The following is a 16,689-nucleotide window of genomic DNA, read 5'->3' on the forward strand; positions in this document are numbered from 1 at the left end:
GAATTTCTCCCTTTGTACTACCCTGATCTTGGTGCCCCATCAAGATTCATATCACATATCTGCTACATTAGCAGGAAATCAAGGCTACATAAGCAGGAAACCAAGGCTACGTTAGCAGGAAATCAAGGCTATGTTAGCAGGAAATCAAGGCTACTTTAACAGGAAACCAAGGCTACATTAGCAGGAAATCAAGGCTACATTAACAGGAAACCAAGGCTACATTAGCAGGAAACCAAGGCTACATTAGCAGGAAATCAAGGATAGATTAGCAGGAAATCAAGGCTACATTAGCGGGAAATCAAGCAGGAAATCAAGGCAATATTAGCAGGATATCAAGGCTACATACGCAGGAAACCAAGGCTACATTAGCAGGAAATCAAGGCTACATAAGCAGGAAACCAAGGCTACATTAACAGGAAACCAAGGCTACATTAGCAGGAAACCAAGGCTACATTAGCAGGAAATCAAGGCTACATTAATGGGAAATCAAGGCTACATTAGCAGGAAATCATGGCTACATTAGCAGGAAACCAAGGCTACATTAGCAGGAAACCAAAGCTACATTAGCAGGAAACCAAGGCTACATTAGCAGGAAATCAAGGCTATATTAGCAGGAAATCAAGGCTACCATAAGATTATAGTTATAGATAGCAGCCTAAAAAGTTTGAACGTTTTAACTTTACACAGGCTGACAAACGAGAGCAGTTCGTTAATCTGTCTTCACACATACATAATCACACTTCCTGTAATTCTTCAACCTTTTCGCATGTTTGCAAGGTGTATATTAAAGCATATTCTGAAGCCTTTATTCTGTGATGACTGAATTATACTCCTTGTGAAGCCCTGAAACTGGCCAATCCAATCAATGTAGTTTTGTCTCCAAAATCAAATTGGAAATATGCATAAATTGCGCTGAAAATGGTTCTTTCATATACAAAAAGGTTGAGCAATTAGGGTACTGTCATTTTTTTTTCTGAGTATTATTCTATTCATTATTCCGTGTACACATTCTGCTTGAACTGGGTGGGAAATCGCAAGGTACTTGTGCAACGAGTTTACTACAGATCCATCGTTGCTATTTTTGCTGCCATGGACTGGGATGCCCTTGGTTGTCCTTTTCTGTATGTTGGCTTCTGAACACACAACATTTTGAGGCTCAACAAACTAAAGTCCTGAAGGTAATGGAGCTAAATATCAATGACTTTTACGTTCAGACTTACATTCCACTGACCATTCCGAAAAAAGGCAATTTGGATTTTGAAATGTAATTCTGTTGATTTAGCTTAAAAAGAATTTGCTAATTTGCATGTAATTCCAACTGCATGTTGGCCGCAGCTTGTGATTTCCTACCCAGCTAAAAAGAAGGTGTCTCTGAGGGCAGAGGGTGCACACTGCTGAATGTCTCCCGACGTCGTTGGAAAAAATAAACTACACCTTTCACTAAGGCCAACAATTAGTACTGCAGCTTCAGTTGTGTTTACTTATTTATTTATTTGATTGGTGTTTTACGCTGTGCTCAAAAATATTTAGCTTCTACGACAACAGCCAGCATTATTGTGGGAGGCAACCGGGCACACTCCGGCCTGGGAGGAAGCCAGCATGAACTGGGCTTTGAACTCTCAGTGACTGCATTCATGAGAGGCTCCTGGGTCACTGCACATTCTAACTAGCCGTGGAGGCCACGCCTCGGTTGTAAAATCATTCCATAATGGAGCATGACTTTTTCCTACATGAAGGGATTTAATCAGAAATACGAATCTAAAGTGTGTAATTCTGCACTGGCAAAATGTCGCCTCACGTAAACCTAAAACACATGAATTTTCATGAATGGTATCGCTGACAAAAAATCGGATTGATCACCACAGCTTTTCATTTTGGTTGTTGTTGTAAATGCCTGTAACCTTGAAAGCACATACACAGTCTCAAGTGTTCAGCTCTTGCTGTGAATTTTGAGAATGTTCTTCGGAATGCAATTCATTTTCCTTAGGAAAGCAAATGCTTCTCTCTTCCAAACATTGCACACTGCCCTTGACCTTTGACCCTGAAGGATCTGATGACCTTGGCCTTTCGTTGCTATGGTTACCACTGGTTTCACAAACAATTATTTTTGGTGCAGGAAGGAGAGTCCATCTGTCCGGTTTTCCCGCCAACTCACTTCCTGGATCACAGTTACCCATAATGCACCTGACTTCCAGCAAGTATTCTCCTCCCGTCAAGAAGACAAAATCACAGCTGTGCTTAAAACCATCCTCAGAGGCAATCTGAAACGAGACAAAACGAATATAGATTCAAATGAAAGAGTACTATTTCATGATTTGTTCTAATGAATTTTTTCATGTCATGACAAACTAAATGTAGGTCACTATGCAGTAATCTTATCTCTCATTTATCCAAAGGTGAAAAAGTAAGATGTTTTTTTTAATTGGTATTTCATATTATACTCAGAAATATTTCGCTTACACAGTGGCAGTCAGGTGGAGACTCCTGGTGATGCAACGGTGCATCCGACAGTGATACTCTTATACATATATGTCAAATGTAAATTGATTACTTCACTCTAGGTAGCTTAACCCCACAAACCTGTATGTTGGGACATCTTTTTTTTTTCTGATCTTTATTACTCCTATCTATGTAACTGACAAATCTAGCAAAGGCATTTGCCACAAATCATCTGAACGGCTAGAAAGCCTTGAAATGATGTCTGTTGTCCGAACATTAGAGGTCATGCATGTATCCATTGATGAGGTATGACATTGAACCGTATCCTCTATCATTTAAATAAAAATGTCCAACTTCACAAATCACACCTCTGACAATGGAATAATGTTTGTTCCCATGGTAACAACTTTCTCTTCAGTGTTATATTCCCTGTATCCATTCCCGTTGTCTTGGTAACAGACAATATGCAGCAAGGCACCTTCCATAGTGGGGATATCTGAAAGGAGAAATCAGGGGTTACAGGGGTAATACAACAACTGAAAAGAGTCAACAACACATCCAGTATGGGTACATGTAATCCTTGTATTCACCACAAAAGACTTCCTTTACAAGACACTACAAAACACATGTGGCCACCACCATACACACATAAAAACTGCTGGTCATCCTCTCCCTCTCCCATGCTCCTCTGTTCTCCTGAGCCCTCTACTGGCTAGCTTCCCACACTCAGGGTTATGGCCCTTTGGACTAACCACACATGCATAGCCCTCTATTACAAGTGAGAGCAAGAAATAGGATTGACAACAACAACACAGACATAGCCTAATTCTTCGAACCTTTTCAACCGCCACTCCACCCAATCATCTGAAACATTCTGAACTATCTATGGGGTGCAGAGAATATAATTTGCACAGTTTTGTGAAGCCTGCATCTTCAATGTCATGAATAAATCATTTCAGCATCATTTTCATGATAACTGTGAACATAAATTCTGCCATAATGTGCCTTTGAGATCGAAAAGATTGAGGATTTACAGGAAATTTATTTACATTTAATGATATACGTATACATAGAAACCATGTATATTCCACAAAAAGAACATCATGATTTGGCAACAGCTGATGTGAAAAGAGCCTGTGTTGGACAATGTACGCATTGCATTGTACATCACATGTTTCAAGGGTACATGAAATACTGCGCTCTTATTTCTTTATATAGAGTTTGGGATGTGGCCTAACATATAAAAGTAGTCCACTTCGGGAGCGGTAGTTCCAGGGTCAATTCTTGATCGAGTCACACCTAAGACCTTAAAAAGAGGAAGTTGTAACTTCCTCGCTTGGCGTCCAGCATGAAGGGGATAGTGCAACAACTGGTTGACCTGTATCAGTATAATGGCTTGGGTGGGGCGGCTTACTTGCCTTCAGTAATGCGTCTCAGTGAAGCAGCACTAGATAAAAGAGCGATGGAAATCCTTCCTGCAACAAGATGACTGAAAAATCATTAAGCAAGACGTTAAACCCCAAGCACTCACTCACTAACATATGAAAGTATAAAAAAACTTTTCAGCTTTCTTCTTAGGGCATAAAAAGAGCATTAAACTACAATTTTTCAAAGGCCCTAGCAGTCAGTCCGAAAATCACGTAGCCTGCTGTGGTGACCTCAACAGTGATAGCTGTCAAATCAACTTTGTTGGGGGAGGGGGGAGGAGAGGGGGAGGGGGGGGGAAGAGTCCAAGAATCAGGGGGCGCTAAGCTGTTTCTAACTTCTAGGCCACTGAAGCGTGTATTCCCACTGTAGGTCCAGGTGAAGGACCAGCTGGGCGGGGGAGAGCTAAATCCAACCAATAACACCACAACAACATATACTGGTACAAAGATTTTATTCGACAGGAACAAAGTCCTGGGAGGAACAACTTAGCCCTGGGAAGGAACAACCTAGTCCTGGAAGGAACAACTTAGTCCTGGGAAGAACACTTAGTCCTGGAAGGAATAACTTAGTCCTTGGAGGAACAACTTAGTCCTGGGAAGAACACTTAGTCCTGGAAGGAACAACTTAGTCCTTGGAGGAACAACTTAGTCCTGGAAGGAACAACTTAGTCCTGGAAGGAACAACTTAGTCCTGGAAGGAACAACTTAGTCCTTGGAGGAACAACTTAGTCCTGGAAGGAACAACTTAGTCCTGGGAGGAACAACTTAGTCCTGGAAGGAACAACTTAGTCTTTGGAGGAACAACTTAGTTCTGGGAGCACCTCAGACATATACATGCAGGTGCACGTTACAGGATGAATATGGTACATACAGGTAAACAATGATCCTGTTTCAAGTGTTACCTGAGTCTGTTGTTAACTGGACGTCTAGGCTGACCAGTTCTCCCTGACTGACCTCAACACCACAAGATGGCTCATACGTTTTCGAGTTGAGCGTCACATCTGAAAGTAAACAGGTGAATGATACGACTGATTCTGTGTCTGAGGGCACCATTAAAACTATGTTCTTTGGGTATAACCTGAAAAGCAGACAACTGAGAATTGAGTGCTGGGAGAACTACCGACCACTGACAAGCACCTGAAAAAAATCTCATGATTTAAGGTATTGAGACAACTGAGAATTGAGTGCTGGGAGAACTACCGACCACTGACAAGCACCTGAAAAAATCTCACGACCTAGGGTAGCTCACCATAATTTACATCTATAGCTTCTGCACTGATTTTTTTACGATTTGTAATTTGCCTGATTACATTTGTGACATTCTGTTCTGAAGATGTGTGTTCTGCACACTGTGACGCTGCTGGTGCTGTACTGGGAACATTCATCATCTCTAAAAGGTCACAATATGTACCATTACACCCATACATGTATAAAAACATTTTGCACTTAGACAAAAAAAGTGGCTCTGTGGACCCATTTTTTTATTTGAAATTTAAGACCATGCTTATTTTTCTAACTTTTCCAGTGAAGTAAAACCCATAGATCTCAGTCATATGTAGTCTAGCTGTGTAGGGCATATAGGAGTTAAAAGGGACGAATATGTGGACATTTTAAACGTTCCATAGGCAAAAAAGTATTTGGATTACCCTTTTTTTCATTATTTCATGTTACTTTTTCTCACAACTAAAACTCCGAGTGTTGCAAGTTTAATGTAGCCAGATATGACAGGGCTATCTGTACGGCTGCCTCTATAGCAAACTCACCCCAGTGTAGAGGAGAGGCCTGGAGAATAGCAAGTTGGGCTGATGACCAAGGGAGGTAATCCAGTGAGGCATGGCCACTCACACTGAGTATTGGCTGGTCACATGTTAAGGTAATGTCATACTTACAACCAATTATACAACTGCACCAGTTACTATGTTAAAGAGTGCAGATAAACTGTTCTGGTTTCTTACAGGATCATCAACAATTTCAACTTTGCCATGCACAATGCACACTATCGTAATTCATTGACCTTTTCGACCAGGAGGTGAAATTTGCCACTTTTACTTTGAATGATCAAAACTTAAAACTGTGTCCCAATGATGGGCTGGGTGTTTTCTCGCTTCGACCGATGGCTATCACCACAGGAGTCCGAAGCACATGTCTGGCAAGATGAAAGTAGTCCAGCGGATACAGGCTTGAACAATTCCAGACAACACCTATATTTTTATCCACGAATAAAGACAAAGACAGTGTCGAGCCACAGTTGTTCACAAAGCCGTAAGTTTCGAAACTGTCTCAAAGCAGGTTCTTGCCAAACTGACAAGCTAACAACTGCCGCTCCATCACTGAATACATTACACACGGGGAACAGTGTTGTCTGTTCACAGTCCCATAAAAAAATGTAAGATATCTGGGTGCAATGTGTTTCAGCGATAAAGACCTGACTGACAAAGTATCCGTCGTTAAGCTCCGTAAAATACAGGGGGAAGCCTCATGCATGTGGTGTTTTGTCATCCCATTTTATAAGTGTCCCTGTATTCCCGCCATTTCATTTCAGAAACCATCAGTTATACATGTAAACATACTTGGACAAGGTTTCCTAAACTGACACATGCTCAAACCGCGTTCTCACATTATTATGACAGCCCATTGCCATGTCTGTACATCAGTAAATTTGCACTGAGCCCATATAGGTAGACGAGGACAATCTCCAGACATTCCCAATTTCATAAAATGGCGATCACAAACTCAACATGGACGGATTGAACATTGTGTTGGCATGTGTGGAAATGGATGTCCATTACCAGCTTCATATTACAACAATTGTAAACATTCTGTTAAGACAAGGATAAATCTATTCTTACTCACATTATTGGGGAACTCAGTGACTGGGTAAGTCTTACCGATAACTGACAGCTTACAGAATTCAACAACGATCAATTATTTTCAATGACCCGCCCCTTGGGGCAAAAAAGTCAACACAATTGTGAAATCTCCCCGCCAATCTAGACTAGCTGATGGAGGCTCAACATTTCACATGCCGTCACGTGCCTAGTGAAGAGCCTGTGTATTTTAATTTGGGCTGATTTTATTACTTAACCATTTCAGCAAAGCCATCATAAAGTCATCTGCTGATACAGGTGGATTACAAAGATATTCACAAGACTTTTCTACATGTCATCTTTTTACCACGGGTGGACTTCAAAACCATTACCAAAACAGCGTGGTCGGATCGGGGACTGCTGTGATTGGCCGGTCTTACAAACAATGTTGGAACTTTGAAGGCTATACCCAGAGCTGGGTGAAGTTGAGATTTGCATATCAATATAACTCGGCTGTTTATATTTGAACACACTGTCAGTTTTGGACTGATCCTTCCTCCCCAAAACTTCTACACAACGAATGATATTGTCAGATCATGAAAGCCTCCACTGGTGAGGTGAGAAGATGTAAACAAAGCGGGTGAAAACAGATTTTCTTATGAGAAGAAACATGTAATGCTGAGTTTAATTTCTGTATTTAAATCTGGAGCATCACAGTGGCTCATATTTAACAATGTTGTGTTCATCCTACTGAAAAAAGAACGCTTGTGTTGGACCGATTATGGTGGGTTGACTCTGATTACAGGCAACAGACAATTGATTTCACCTCATGCTGCATCGGCTCACTTGTTACTGAGAACAACTAAGGTCGAGTAGAAATTTAGAGTCTCACTAACATCTTCGCTTGTTCAAAACTCTTACAGATGAGCTTAAATAATAAATTAAGTTGTGTAATACGTTATTAAACAGTTTGGCATCCGGCATTGCCCACAGTGAACAAATGATAGTACACAAAAGACAACGTGACACGGGAAATCATCTGAGTGAAGGGGACTACATTTTTGCCTCAGACTGATCACTCAAAGCCTACGCCATCCCTTCAGTGGCGAGAGTGTATCCACACACATCGCTGGCCAGTTGACACGTGCCGACTTTCTAAATTGTCTATAGTTATATGGGTGAGAACCATCAACCACCCTCTGAGCGCTAGTCAACTTATCTGCTCAGATTCCCCTACAGCCCCTGACCCTGGTTTGTCAACTTTCCCTCAAGCATTCCGACCACGAGTGCCGCTCAGCTGGTCGAAAAGGTGAATGAACTACAGTAAGTGGATCTTTACTGACAGGAACTAGACATAAGGCATTTTCACTACAAGTGTTTAGAATAAATTTCATTTTGATTCTCGGCTGTAAACTTTTGTGGCTCTTGGGCCCTTTCTGGGGTTCACACAGCATTACGCACCAGTAACTATCATGGTTTGATTGATTGATTTGATTGGTGTTTTACGCCGTACTCGAGAATATTTCACTCATACGACGGCAGCCAGCATTATGGTGGGAGGAAACCGGGCAGAGCCCTGGGGAAACCCACGACCATCTGCAGGTTGCTGGCAGACCTTCCCACGAACGACTGGAGAGGAAGCCAGCATGAGCTGGACTTGAACTCACAGCGACCGCATTGGTGAGAGATTCCTGGGTCATTACGCTGCGCTGGCACGCTAACCAACTGAGGTAACTATCGTGGTGATGCAATCCTATGTGCACATAAGCTGAGTGTGTTTTGTGAGACCATGGCAATGGTGCCTACATCAAACAGAAACCAGTTATTCTACCTGTTATTAAACCTTGACACTAACAGAACACCATGTAACCTACACCTTTAGAATGCCAACAGCTTTTAGTGAAGTCCATATTTAAAGTCAAACGTCCCAGGTGATTTTCATGAAAGAAAATTAAACAGACCCAGTTTGAAAATTTCTAAATATTTCATTCCCTAAATTTTAAAGGATACAACTGTCCATTGTATGTCCACGTAGCTTGCTATGAGACTGCTGTGTTTCAGGGCCTCGCTGTCACTCAACAGGCTTGATCCCGCCCCTTCTGCATGGACTGGACCAACCAGATTTGTGGTATACAGGTCTTTACCCTGGAGATCCGGGAAGTTAATACGGCGCATCTTTACAGCAAACCTTGCAAAAAGTAAGAATAAAACTAAATCAACAAGCATGCTGGTAGTGTTTGCAATACAGTATATATCTCCTACTGGTTTGATTTATTTATTTATTTATTTGATTGGTGTTTTACGCCGTACTCAAGAATATTTCACTTATATGACGACGGCCGGCATTATGGTTGGTGGAAACCGGGCAGAGCCCGGGGGAAACCCACGACCACCCGCAGGTTGCTGCAAGATCTTCTCAGGTACGGCCAGAGAGGAAGCCAGCATGAGTTGGACTTGAACTCACAGCGACCGCATTGGTAAGAGACTCCTGGGTCATTAGCACGCTAACCAACTGAGCCATGGAGGCCTTCTCCGACTGGTTTGAGCCATCTTGATGGTAGCAAGTCAAAGTCCACAGTACAGTGTTTTTTAGTCTTTAGTCAGCTCAAAGTAGGCCCATTTTGTTGAAAATGGACCCAATGGACCAAGTCAATAGTGGTCTCCTTGAAATCATGTAACACTTCAAATTTAACCACCAAGATTGCAAAGAAATCTGGAAAACTCTTAAGTGTAAAACAAAACAAACATTGGCTATAATTCTGTCAAAACTAGCACTTGATCCGAAAGATACTTTTGGTCAAAAAATCTTTAAAAAAACTGATATGTGACAGACCGACAAACTGACAGACAAGATGTTAACCCATCGTTCTGTCTCGTACCAACAGGAGACTAACACTCTGGCTCTAGGATCACAAGGTCATCTAAGACTTTAATAACTCAGCCTTAGTGTTCATTTCTTAACAGTTTACCGCCGCTAATTAGTTACTAATGTCAGGAATTTTTATTTTAATACTTAGAGTTGTCTTAGGCTTCCATCACAAAATTGCTTACACGAGAAGAAAACATAAAAACATGACACTATAGGTTGAAAAGAGCACATTTTTTTCAATCTGGTGTTGCCTGTTGCATAATTTTGCGATTTTTCCTCGCCATACATGTACAGCCTGAAAATGGCAAAGCTGGTACAAATCCTGGAGTTGATCGCGTCCTCCATCTTTAACACCCTGTAATTTATGCTGGGGGTGTGTTGCTTCTCAGCTAATGAGAGTCGTTAAAACTGCCGGCTTGTTCCTGTAAACTTGGAACCTACGTCCAACATTCCGGCTTGCCAATCGTCAAGCAGAAAACGAACTGTACTGTTCTAGCGGAAATGTATGAACTGAACTTCAGCGGTTTCCGGCGGCAATTCTCCTCCTAACACAGAAGACTTCAGGGCTAGTTCTTAGGCAAAATGGAGTCGCCCACATTGGATTTTGGTGCTGACTTTATTCATAATTTATCAACTTGAGGTGTATATTATAATTTTTTATGGCATGCACCTGCAAGGAAATACATACTCTTTTCAATTGTATTTGTTTGATATTCAAATTTTGGTCTCTTTTAAGTTCAATAACACACTGAGGAATTTTACCACAAGTTAAGTCTAAGGCTTTGCGATTCTGTGGCCTGAGCAACTGTCCCATCTACCTTCCCTGTTAGCACACCATAGATGTCATAACAGAGTTATCGTTACTCGACACTCTACTCACCTGCGCACTTGGTTTGGTTCTATCACAATGCTGTTGTCCACTCCATACCTAACCTCCATGTCATGACGACTCTCGTTTCTGCCATCCAACACCAAGAAACACATTTCAGGGCTGAAACAGAAAAAACAAGGAGATACAATCAAAGATTGTCAGCATCACAGAACCCTCCCCCCGCCCCCCTCAAGCTTTTCTCCCCTCCTCCTCCCAGATTCCCACAAAACTCATGCATGCCTACTGAACTACTTGTATATTCAGAGGTTAATATACACAATTCTAAATGTTTGAGGGACTAACAGATCTGTAGAATGAACCCATAAGTGTCTAACATACTTAATATACTTAATTTATTTATTTACTTGATTGGTGTTTTACGCCGTACTCAAGAATATCTCACTTATACGATGGCGGCCAGCATTATGGTGGGTGGAAAAAGGGCAGAGCCCAGGGGAAACCCACGACCATTCGCAGGTTGCTGGTAGACCTTTCCACGTACGGCCGCAGAGGAAGCCAGCATAAGCTGGACTTGAACTCACAGCTACCACATTGGTGACAGACTCCTGGGTCATTACGCTGTGCTAGCAAGCCAGCCAAACTGAGCCACGGAGGCCCCCGTCATGTAAATGCAACATAAATGAATTCTCAAGCTATTGCGCTCTCCCTAGCAGTTTTTACCTTTGAATTCAGTGCCACTGCGCTGAGAATATATCAATCAACAAAACAGCGACTGAACAATGGGGGTAACCAGATAACAAGGGTCCAGGCACTGGATTAGTGCGAGAGCTATCTTTATCTCGTCTGTAATTAATTTTTCTTAATGTAACCTGTGAGTCACAGGATTCTCCTTCTGATCACAATCATACCCAAGAATTTTACACGTTTCCAATCATAGCCAGTTTTCTTGGTAATGGAAACCAGAGTGCTCTGCATAAACTAATTCTCACGGGCAAGTTACTGACAAACTTTTTCCCATGTGCTGAACACATACGCACAACACAGTGGTGGAAGACAAGCGGTCTTCTATGCCAATGTTAGACTGTGCAATCAGCCATAATGTTAAGAAAAGGTTGAAGAATTATAGTAGCTTGTCCAGTTTGACTCGGTCATATTTGTGCTTACCTGTCAGCAGGTTGAACATCCCACCTGGAGAAAGCCAGAGAGGGTTGGATGTCTACACTCAGTCCCACAGAGCTGTGACGACAGTAACCAGCCTCCAGACCCTCACCACCACTGTACTGTACACGTATCACAGTCTCTAGGCACTGAAATCACAGACAAGTGAGTGAATACACGACAGAATAGAGAAGGTGTGAGAGACAGGGCTGGATGTCTACACTCATTCCCACAGAGCTGTGACCACAGTAACCAGCCTCTAGACCCTCATCACCACTGTACTGTACACGTATCACAGTCTCTAGGCACTGAAATCACAGACAAGTGAGTGAATACACGACAGAATAGAGAAGGTGTGAGAGAGGGCTGGATGTCTACACTCAGCCCCACAGAGCTGTGACCACAGTAACCAGTCTCTAGACCCTCATCACCACTGTACTGTACACGTACCACAGTCTCTAGGCACTGAAATCACAGACAAGTGAGTGAATACACGACAGAATAGAGAAGGTGACAGAGAGGGCTGGATGTCTACACTCAGCCCCACAGAGCTGTGACCACAGTAACCAGCCTCTAGACCCTCACCACCGCTGTACTGTACACGTATCACGGTCTCTGGGCACTGAAATCACAGACAAGTGAGTGAATACACGACAGAATAGAGAAGGTGACAGAGAGGGTTGGATGTCTACACTCAGTCCCACAGAGCTGTGACCACAGTAACCAGCCTCTAGACCCTCATCACCACTGTACTGTACACGTATCACAGTCTCTAGGCACTGAAATCACAGACAAGTGAGTGAATACACGACAGAATAGAGAAGGTGTGAGAGAGAGGGCTGGATGTCTACACTCAGTCCCACAGAGCTGTGACCACAGTAACCAGCCTCTAGACCCTCATCACCACTGTACTGTACACGTATCACAGTCTCTAGGCACATTCTCACAACAAAGGGCCTTGGTGCAAGCTGACACGAAACTCTACGCGATCCGCATTTTCCGGGATGTCAAAGTTATTGTGACTTAGTGACAGCTGAAATGTTGTCTTACCACTGTGTCAGAGGTGCTTCCATCAAGGGAGGTAACTGTGCCAGAGCGAACATTTCTAGATCCCCAAAATGTCCGAGCAGGAGATACCACAACATCTGAAAATAAGAAAAGTCAGGCAGCATTATAAATGACGGACAAGTATAAATGACTATCAAACTCTGGGAGATGTCTTGTCATGTTTTAATAAATACTGCATTTCAACTAAATTTTGCATTTTTCAAGTGGCACATTTTGCTTGATTCTGATTTTCTCCCTACCTTTTTGTTAAATCAATTAATCACTTATCAACAAAACTTTAGTATTGGTTTCAAAAGTGTCATTAGATGGCCTTCAGGCACTTCTGAAGATGCATTTTCACGTATCAAACTTTAGGTGAAATACAGTACTTTAGATACTTAAAAAAATACATTTCTGACATCTGTAAAACAAACTTTTATAATTATATTAAAAAAAAAAAAAAGAGAGAGACCAGTGAGCAGTCACAAGCTAATACTCGGGAAAAGCACATTTAAACTCTGTCCTCCCTCAGAGTGACAGATATACATTGCCTTCCACATTAAATGGCTGACACATAGCTGATTATCTCCCTTGATCTGCTGTCTTGTGTAACTATTTACCGTCATCTGTGCCCTGATTGGATATAAAATCACTCGTGCCATGGATACAGACAGCAAAGCAGCCAACAGAACCTGGCTGGAGAGGAAGCTGGGATATGATGTTCTCTTTGTTCCAGCTGAACACCGTCTCCAAGATTCCTGAAAAGGACAAAATGAACAAGTGGTGACTATTTCTTGATTTTCTTCACACTAAGTATTGCTACCTATTTCCTCAACATTTTCGCACAGGAAAAAGCAATTTTCAGTGTAATTTATGCACATTTTTAATGGGATTTTAGTGACAAAACTTCACTCGTTGGGTCGGCAACTTTCAGAGATTCACTAAATGTATAATTTTATCAGACTAAATGGAATAATGACCTTAGAACATGCTTGAATAAACACCTTGCAAACATGTGAAAAGGTTGAAGAATTACAATATGCTTTTTTTTCATTTGCTTTTTGTGTTTTTGGAAACTCAATTTTTTTTCTGTATGTTTCACACCACCATTTAACAAACTGGTCAGAAGGAGAATTCATTTCTCTGTTGTTCATGTTTTTTTCTTCTTTATTTTATAAATAACGAAATGTTACAATGTGGGAATGGACTAGACCCTCTCTACATAGACAGCTGGTAAGCATGGGGCACAAACTGTAGAAACTGAATTTCTTCACTTACCTGTGTTGTATTTATCCTCCAGTGTGACGTCTATCAGATCCACAGGTAGATTACCCACATTCTGCAGTGTTACTGTACACTCTTGACTGTCGATATTAAAAAAAAAAACAACAGAAAGTCATAAGTTGGTCTGACAATAAATCCAAGATCAGGTTTTATTGTTTTCCTGGGCAATAAAAATATATACTCCATTTTAATCTCACATTACATCACCAACGTTAGGGTGCAATTTATTCTTTTAACTTGGGAAGGCAAAATACAAAATCAACACTTCTTACTGGCAATGTAACAATGACTGAGAAGTCATAACACCGATAAAATGTGATATGATTTGGTTGTGAGATTTGCTTTTCTGGGGACTATCTGAAATCCAAAAAATTATTCAAGTCCAAATACAAAAACACTTCTGTTATTTCCTTTCAATACATGTATCTGTGGTTAGCATGCTACAGCTGCAGAATTACCCACCAATACGGCAGATGTGAGTTCAAGTCCAGCTCATGCTGGTTTCCTCTTTGGTCACATACGGAAAGGTCTGGCAAAAACCAACCGATGGTCGTGGATGGCTTTGCCCTTTTTCTTCTTGCCGTACTGCTGGCTGCTGTCTTACAAGTGAAATATTTTTGAGTATGGAGTAAAACACCAAATCAAATAAAAAAAATAAGTAAACATCAACATTATTCAAATGCAGTCAACAGATGAGAAATGGTCCCTTACCTTTGACCCGCATGTAATGCCGTAGTTCCGCTGGTAACTATATTAGCTCCCTCTGGTGCTGAGAAGAAACTTGCGGCTTTCGGAAGAGAGGTGGTTAACTGAATGTGAGGGAGGCTAGGGACTACTTCCACCTGGAATGCTGAATTCTCTATACGTGGAATGTCCTTCAGCTTACAGAAACTCCTCACCCCAAACACATGTGTACTGTAACCTGCAGTAAGGAGAATTTAGGGTTTGTTGAGTACAACCAAAATTGTTGTTGATCAACAGAAGATGTTTTGGCACTATAAATACATGTACTTATTACTCTTACACACACTGCTGATACTCAAGTATTAAGGAGAATCCAGATTTGTAGGTGATCACAACAAATCTTAATAATTAGAATGTTCTTCACATAACAAAAAAACTCCTTAATGTGTGATATTAACTAAAGTAAAGAGAAACCAGATTCGTATGTGATCACAACAAATCTCTTCTTAACAATTAGAAGGCTCTTCACACAACAAAAACTCGTTGCTGTGTGATGTTAACTAAAGTAAGGAGAAATCCAAGCTACAGTCATTGGATTAAAACCTTGAAAAGGCTAGAATATTTCTAGCGCCAAATCTAAATACAATCCAATCTCCCAATACTGTCCTACTCACTCACTGCCCTGCCTTTCCACACTCAAATTTAGCCTAAAAAGTTCCCAGCAAAGTCAATTATTAAGATAAAGCTAAAAATTAAGACTTAACTTTTACATCTGGACTATGGTTTGATTTCACCTGTTCCATTCTTACCTGTAATACTGAGCTCCCCTGCAGCCTTAGGCATGCCCACTAGCTTCACCAGACAGGGGCCCGACTCGGCGGGGAGGGAGGGTGTCGATGGGAACGTGTCAAACTCAACCCCTTCCGTTATCAAACCCTGCCAGGAGAAGACACACAAAGCCGTGAAAACATCAGTGCAAATATTAGCTAATGTGGTACATGACCATGGTGCTGCAACTTCCAAACACACCTTGAAACACCGCTCCAAGATCAACAGAACTCTTAGAATCAGGCAAAATGTGCAAGTTAGTCATGGGCTAAATTATGTCATATATTGTAAAATGAATTTAAAGATTTATTCATTTATTCATTTGATTGGTTTTTTACGCCGTACTCAAGAATATTTCACTTATACGACGGCGGCCAGCATTATGTTGGGTGGAAACCGAGCACAGCCCGGGGGAAACTCACGACCATCCGCAGGTTGCTGACAGCCCTTCCCACTTACGGCCGGAGAGGAAGCCAGCATGAGCTGGACTTGAACTCACAGCAGCCGCATTGGTGAGAGGCTCCTGGGTTAGCTAGCGCGCTAACCAAATGAGCCACGCAGGCCCCAAATTTAAAGATGGATGTCACCATGTCATACTCTATATGTGATACCTTGAAATGAACCGATCGGAAGTTTGACCCTATACATGTATATGCCATGGGACCTTGACATGACCTTATAATTAGTGACCTTGACATGACCTTATAATCAGTGACCTTGACATGACCTTATAATTAGTGACCTTGATATGACCATATAATTGACTTTGACATGACCTTATAATTAGTGACCCTGACATGACCTTGTAATTTGTGACCTTGGCTTACCTTTCTCAACATGGGGTCTCAGCATCATCTAATCATGAGAGAACTTGAAACAAGCTTAAAAATACTCTACTTTCAAAGGAAGAAAAAACATACTAAACACACATACATACATACATAGATATACAACTCACCATGTTTGATTGTCATGTAAAGGAGGCACAGGTATAAAACATAAACTCACCATGTTTGATTGTCATGTAAAGGAGGCACAGGTATAAATCATAAACTCACCGTGTTTGATTGTCATGTAAAGGAGGCACAGGTATAAAACATAAACTCACCATGTTTGATTGTCATGTAAAGGAGGCACAGGTATAAACCATAAACTCACCATGTTTGATTGTCATGTAAACGAGGCACAGGTATAAAACATAAACTCACCGTGTTTGATTGTCATGTAAAGGAGGCACAGGTATAAAACATAAACTCACCGTGTTTGATTGTCACGTAAACGAGGCACAGGTATAAAACATAAACTCACCATGTT

The 16,689-nt window shown here is 41.5% G+C and overlaps 1 protein-coding gene across 1 annotated transcript in view; it reads right to left on the bottom strand.

Moving 5' to 3' along the window:
• Positions 1–478: 478 nt before the first annotated feature.
• Positions 479–16,689, bottom strand: part of LOC135464013 (trafficking protein particle complex subunit 9-like) — a 43,889-nt gene continuing 27,678 nt past the window's right edge. The window contains exons 12-23 of the mRNA XM_064741488.1: positions 15,357–15,483; positions 14,575–14,785; positions 13,858–13,943; positions 13,200–13,337; positions 12,583–12,677; positions 11,539–11,681; positions 10,423–10,533; positions 8,684–8,861; positions 5,630–5,723; positions 4,769–4,867; positions 2,808–2,935; positions 479–2,261 (exon numbers count right to left, since the gene is read on the bottom strand). Coding sequence (XP_064597558.1) covers positions 1,923–2,261; positions 2,808–2,935; positions 4,769–4,867; positions 5,630–5,723; positions 8,684–8,861; positions 10,423–10,533; positions 11,539–11,681; positions 12,583–12,677; positions 13,200–13,337; positions 13,858–13,943; positions 14,575–14,785; positions 15,357–15,483 — 1,749 coding nt within the window. The 3' untranslated portion in view covers positions 479–1,922. The remainder of the gene's footprint in view (positions 2,262–2,807; positions 2,936–4,768; positions 4,868–5,629; positions 5,724–8,683; positions 8,862–10,422; positions 10,534–11,538; positions 11,682–12,582; positions 12,678–13,199; positions 13,338–13,857; positions 13,944–14,574; positions 14,786–15,356; positions 15,484–16,689) is intronic.

The sequence above is a fragment of the Liolophura sinensis genome, chromosome 3 (genome assembly GCF_032854445.1).
Source record: "Liolophura sinensis isolate JHLJ2023 chromosome 3, CUHK_Ljap_v2, whole genome shotgun sequence".
NCBI lineage: Eukaryota > Metazoa > Mollusca > Polyplacophora > Chitonida > Chitonidae > Liolophura > Liolophura sinensis.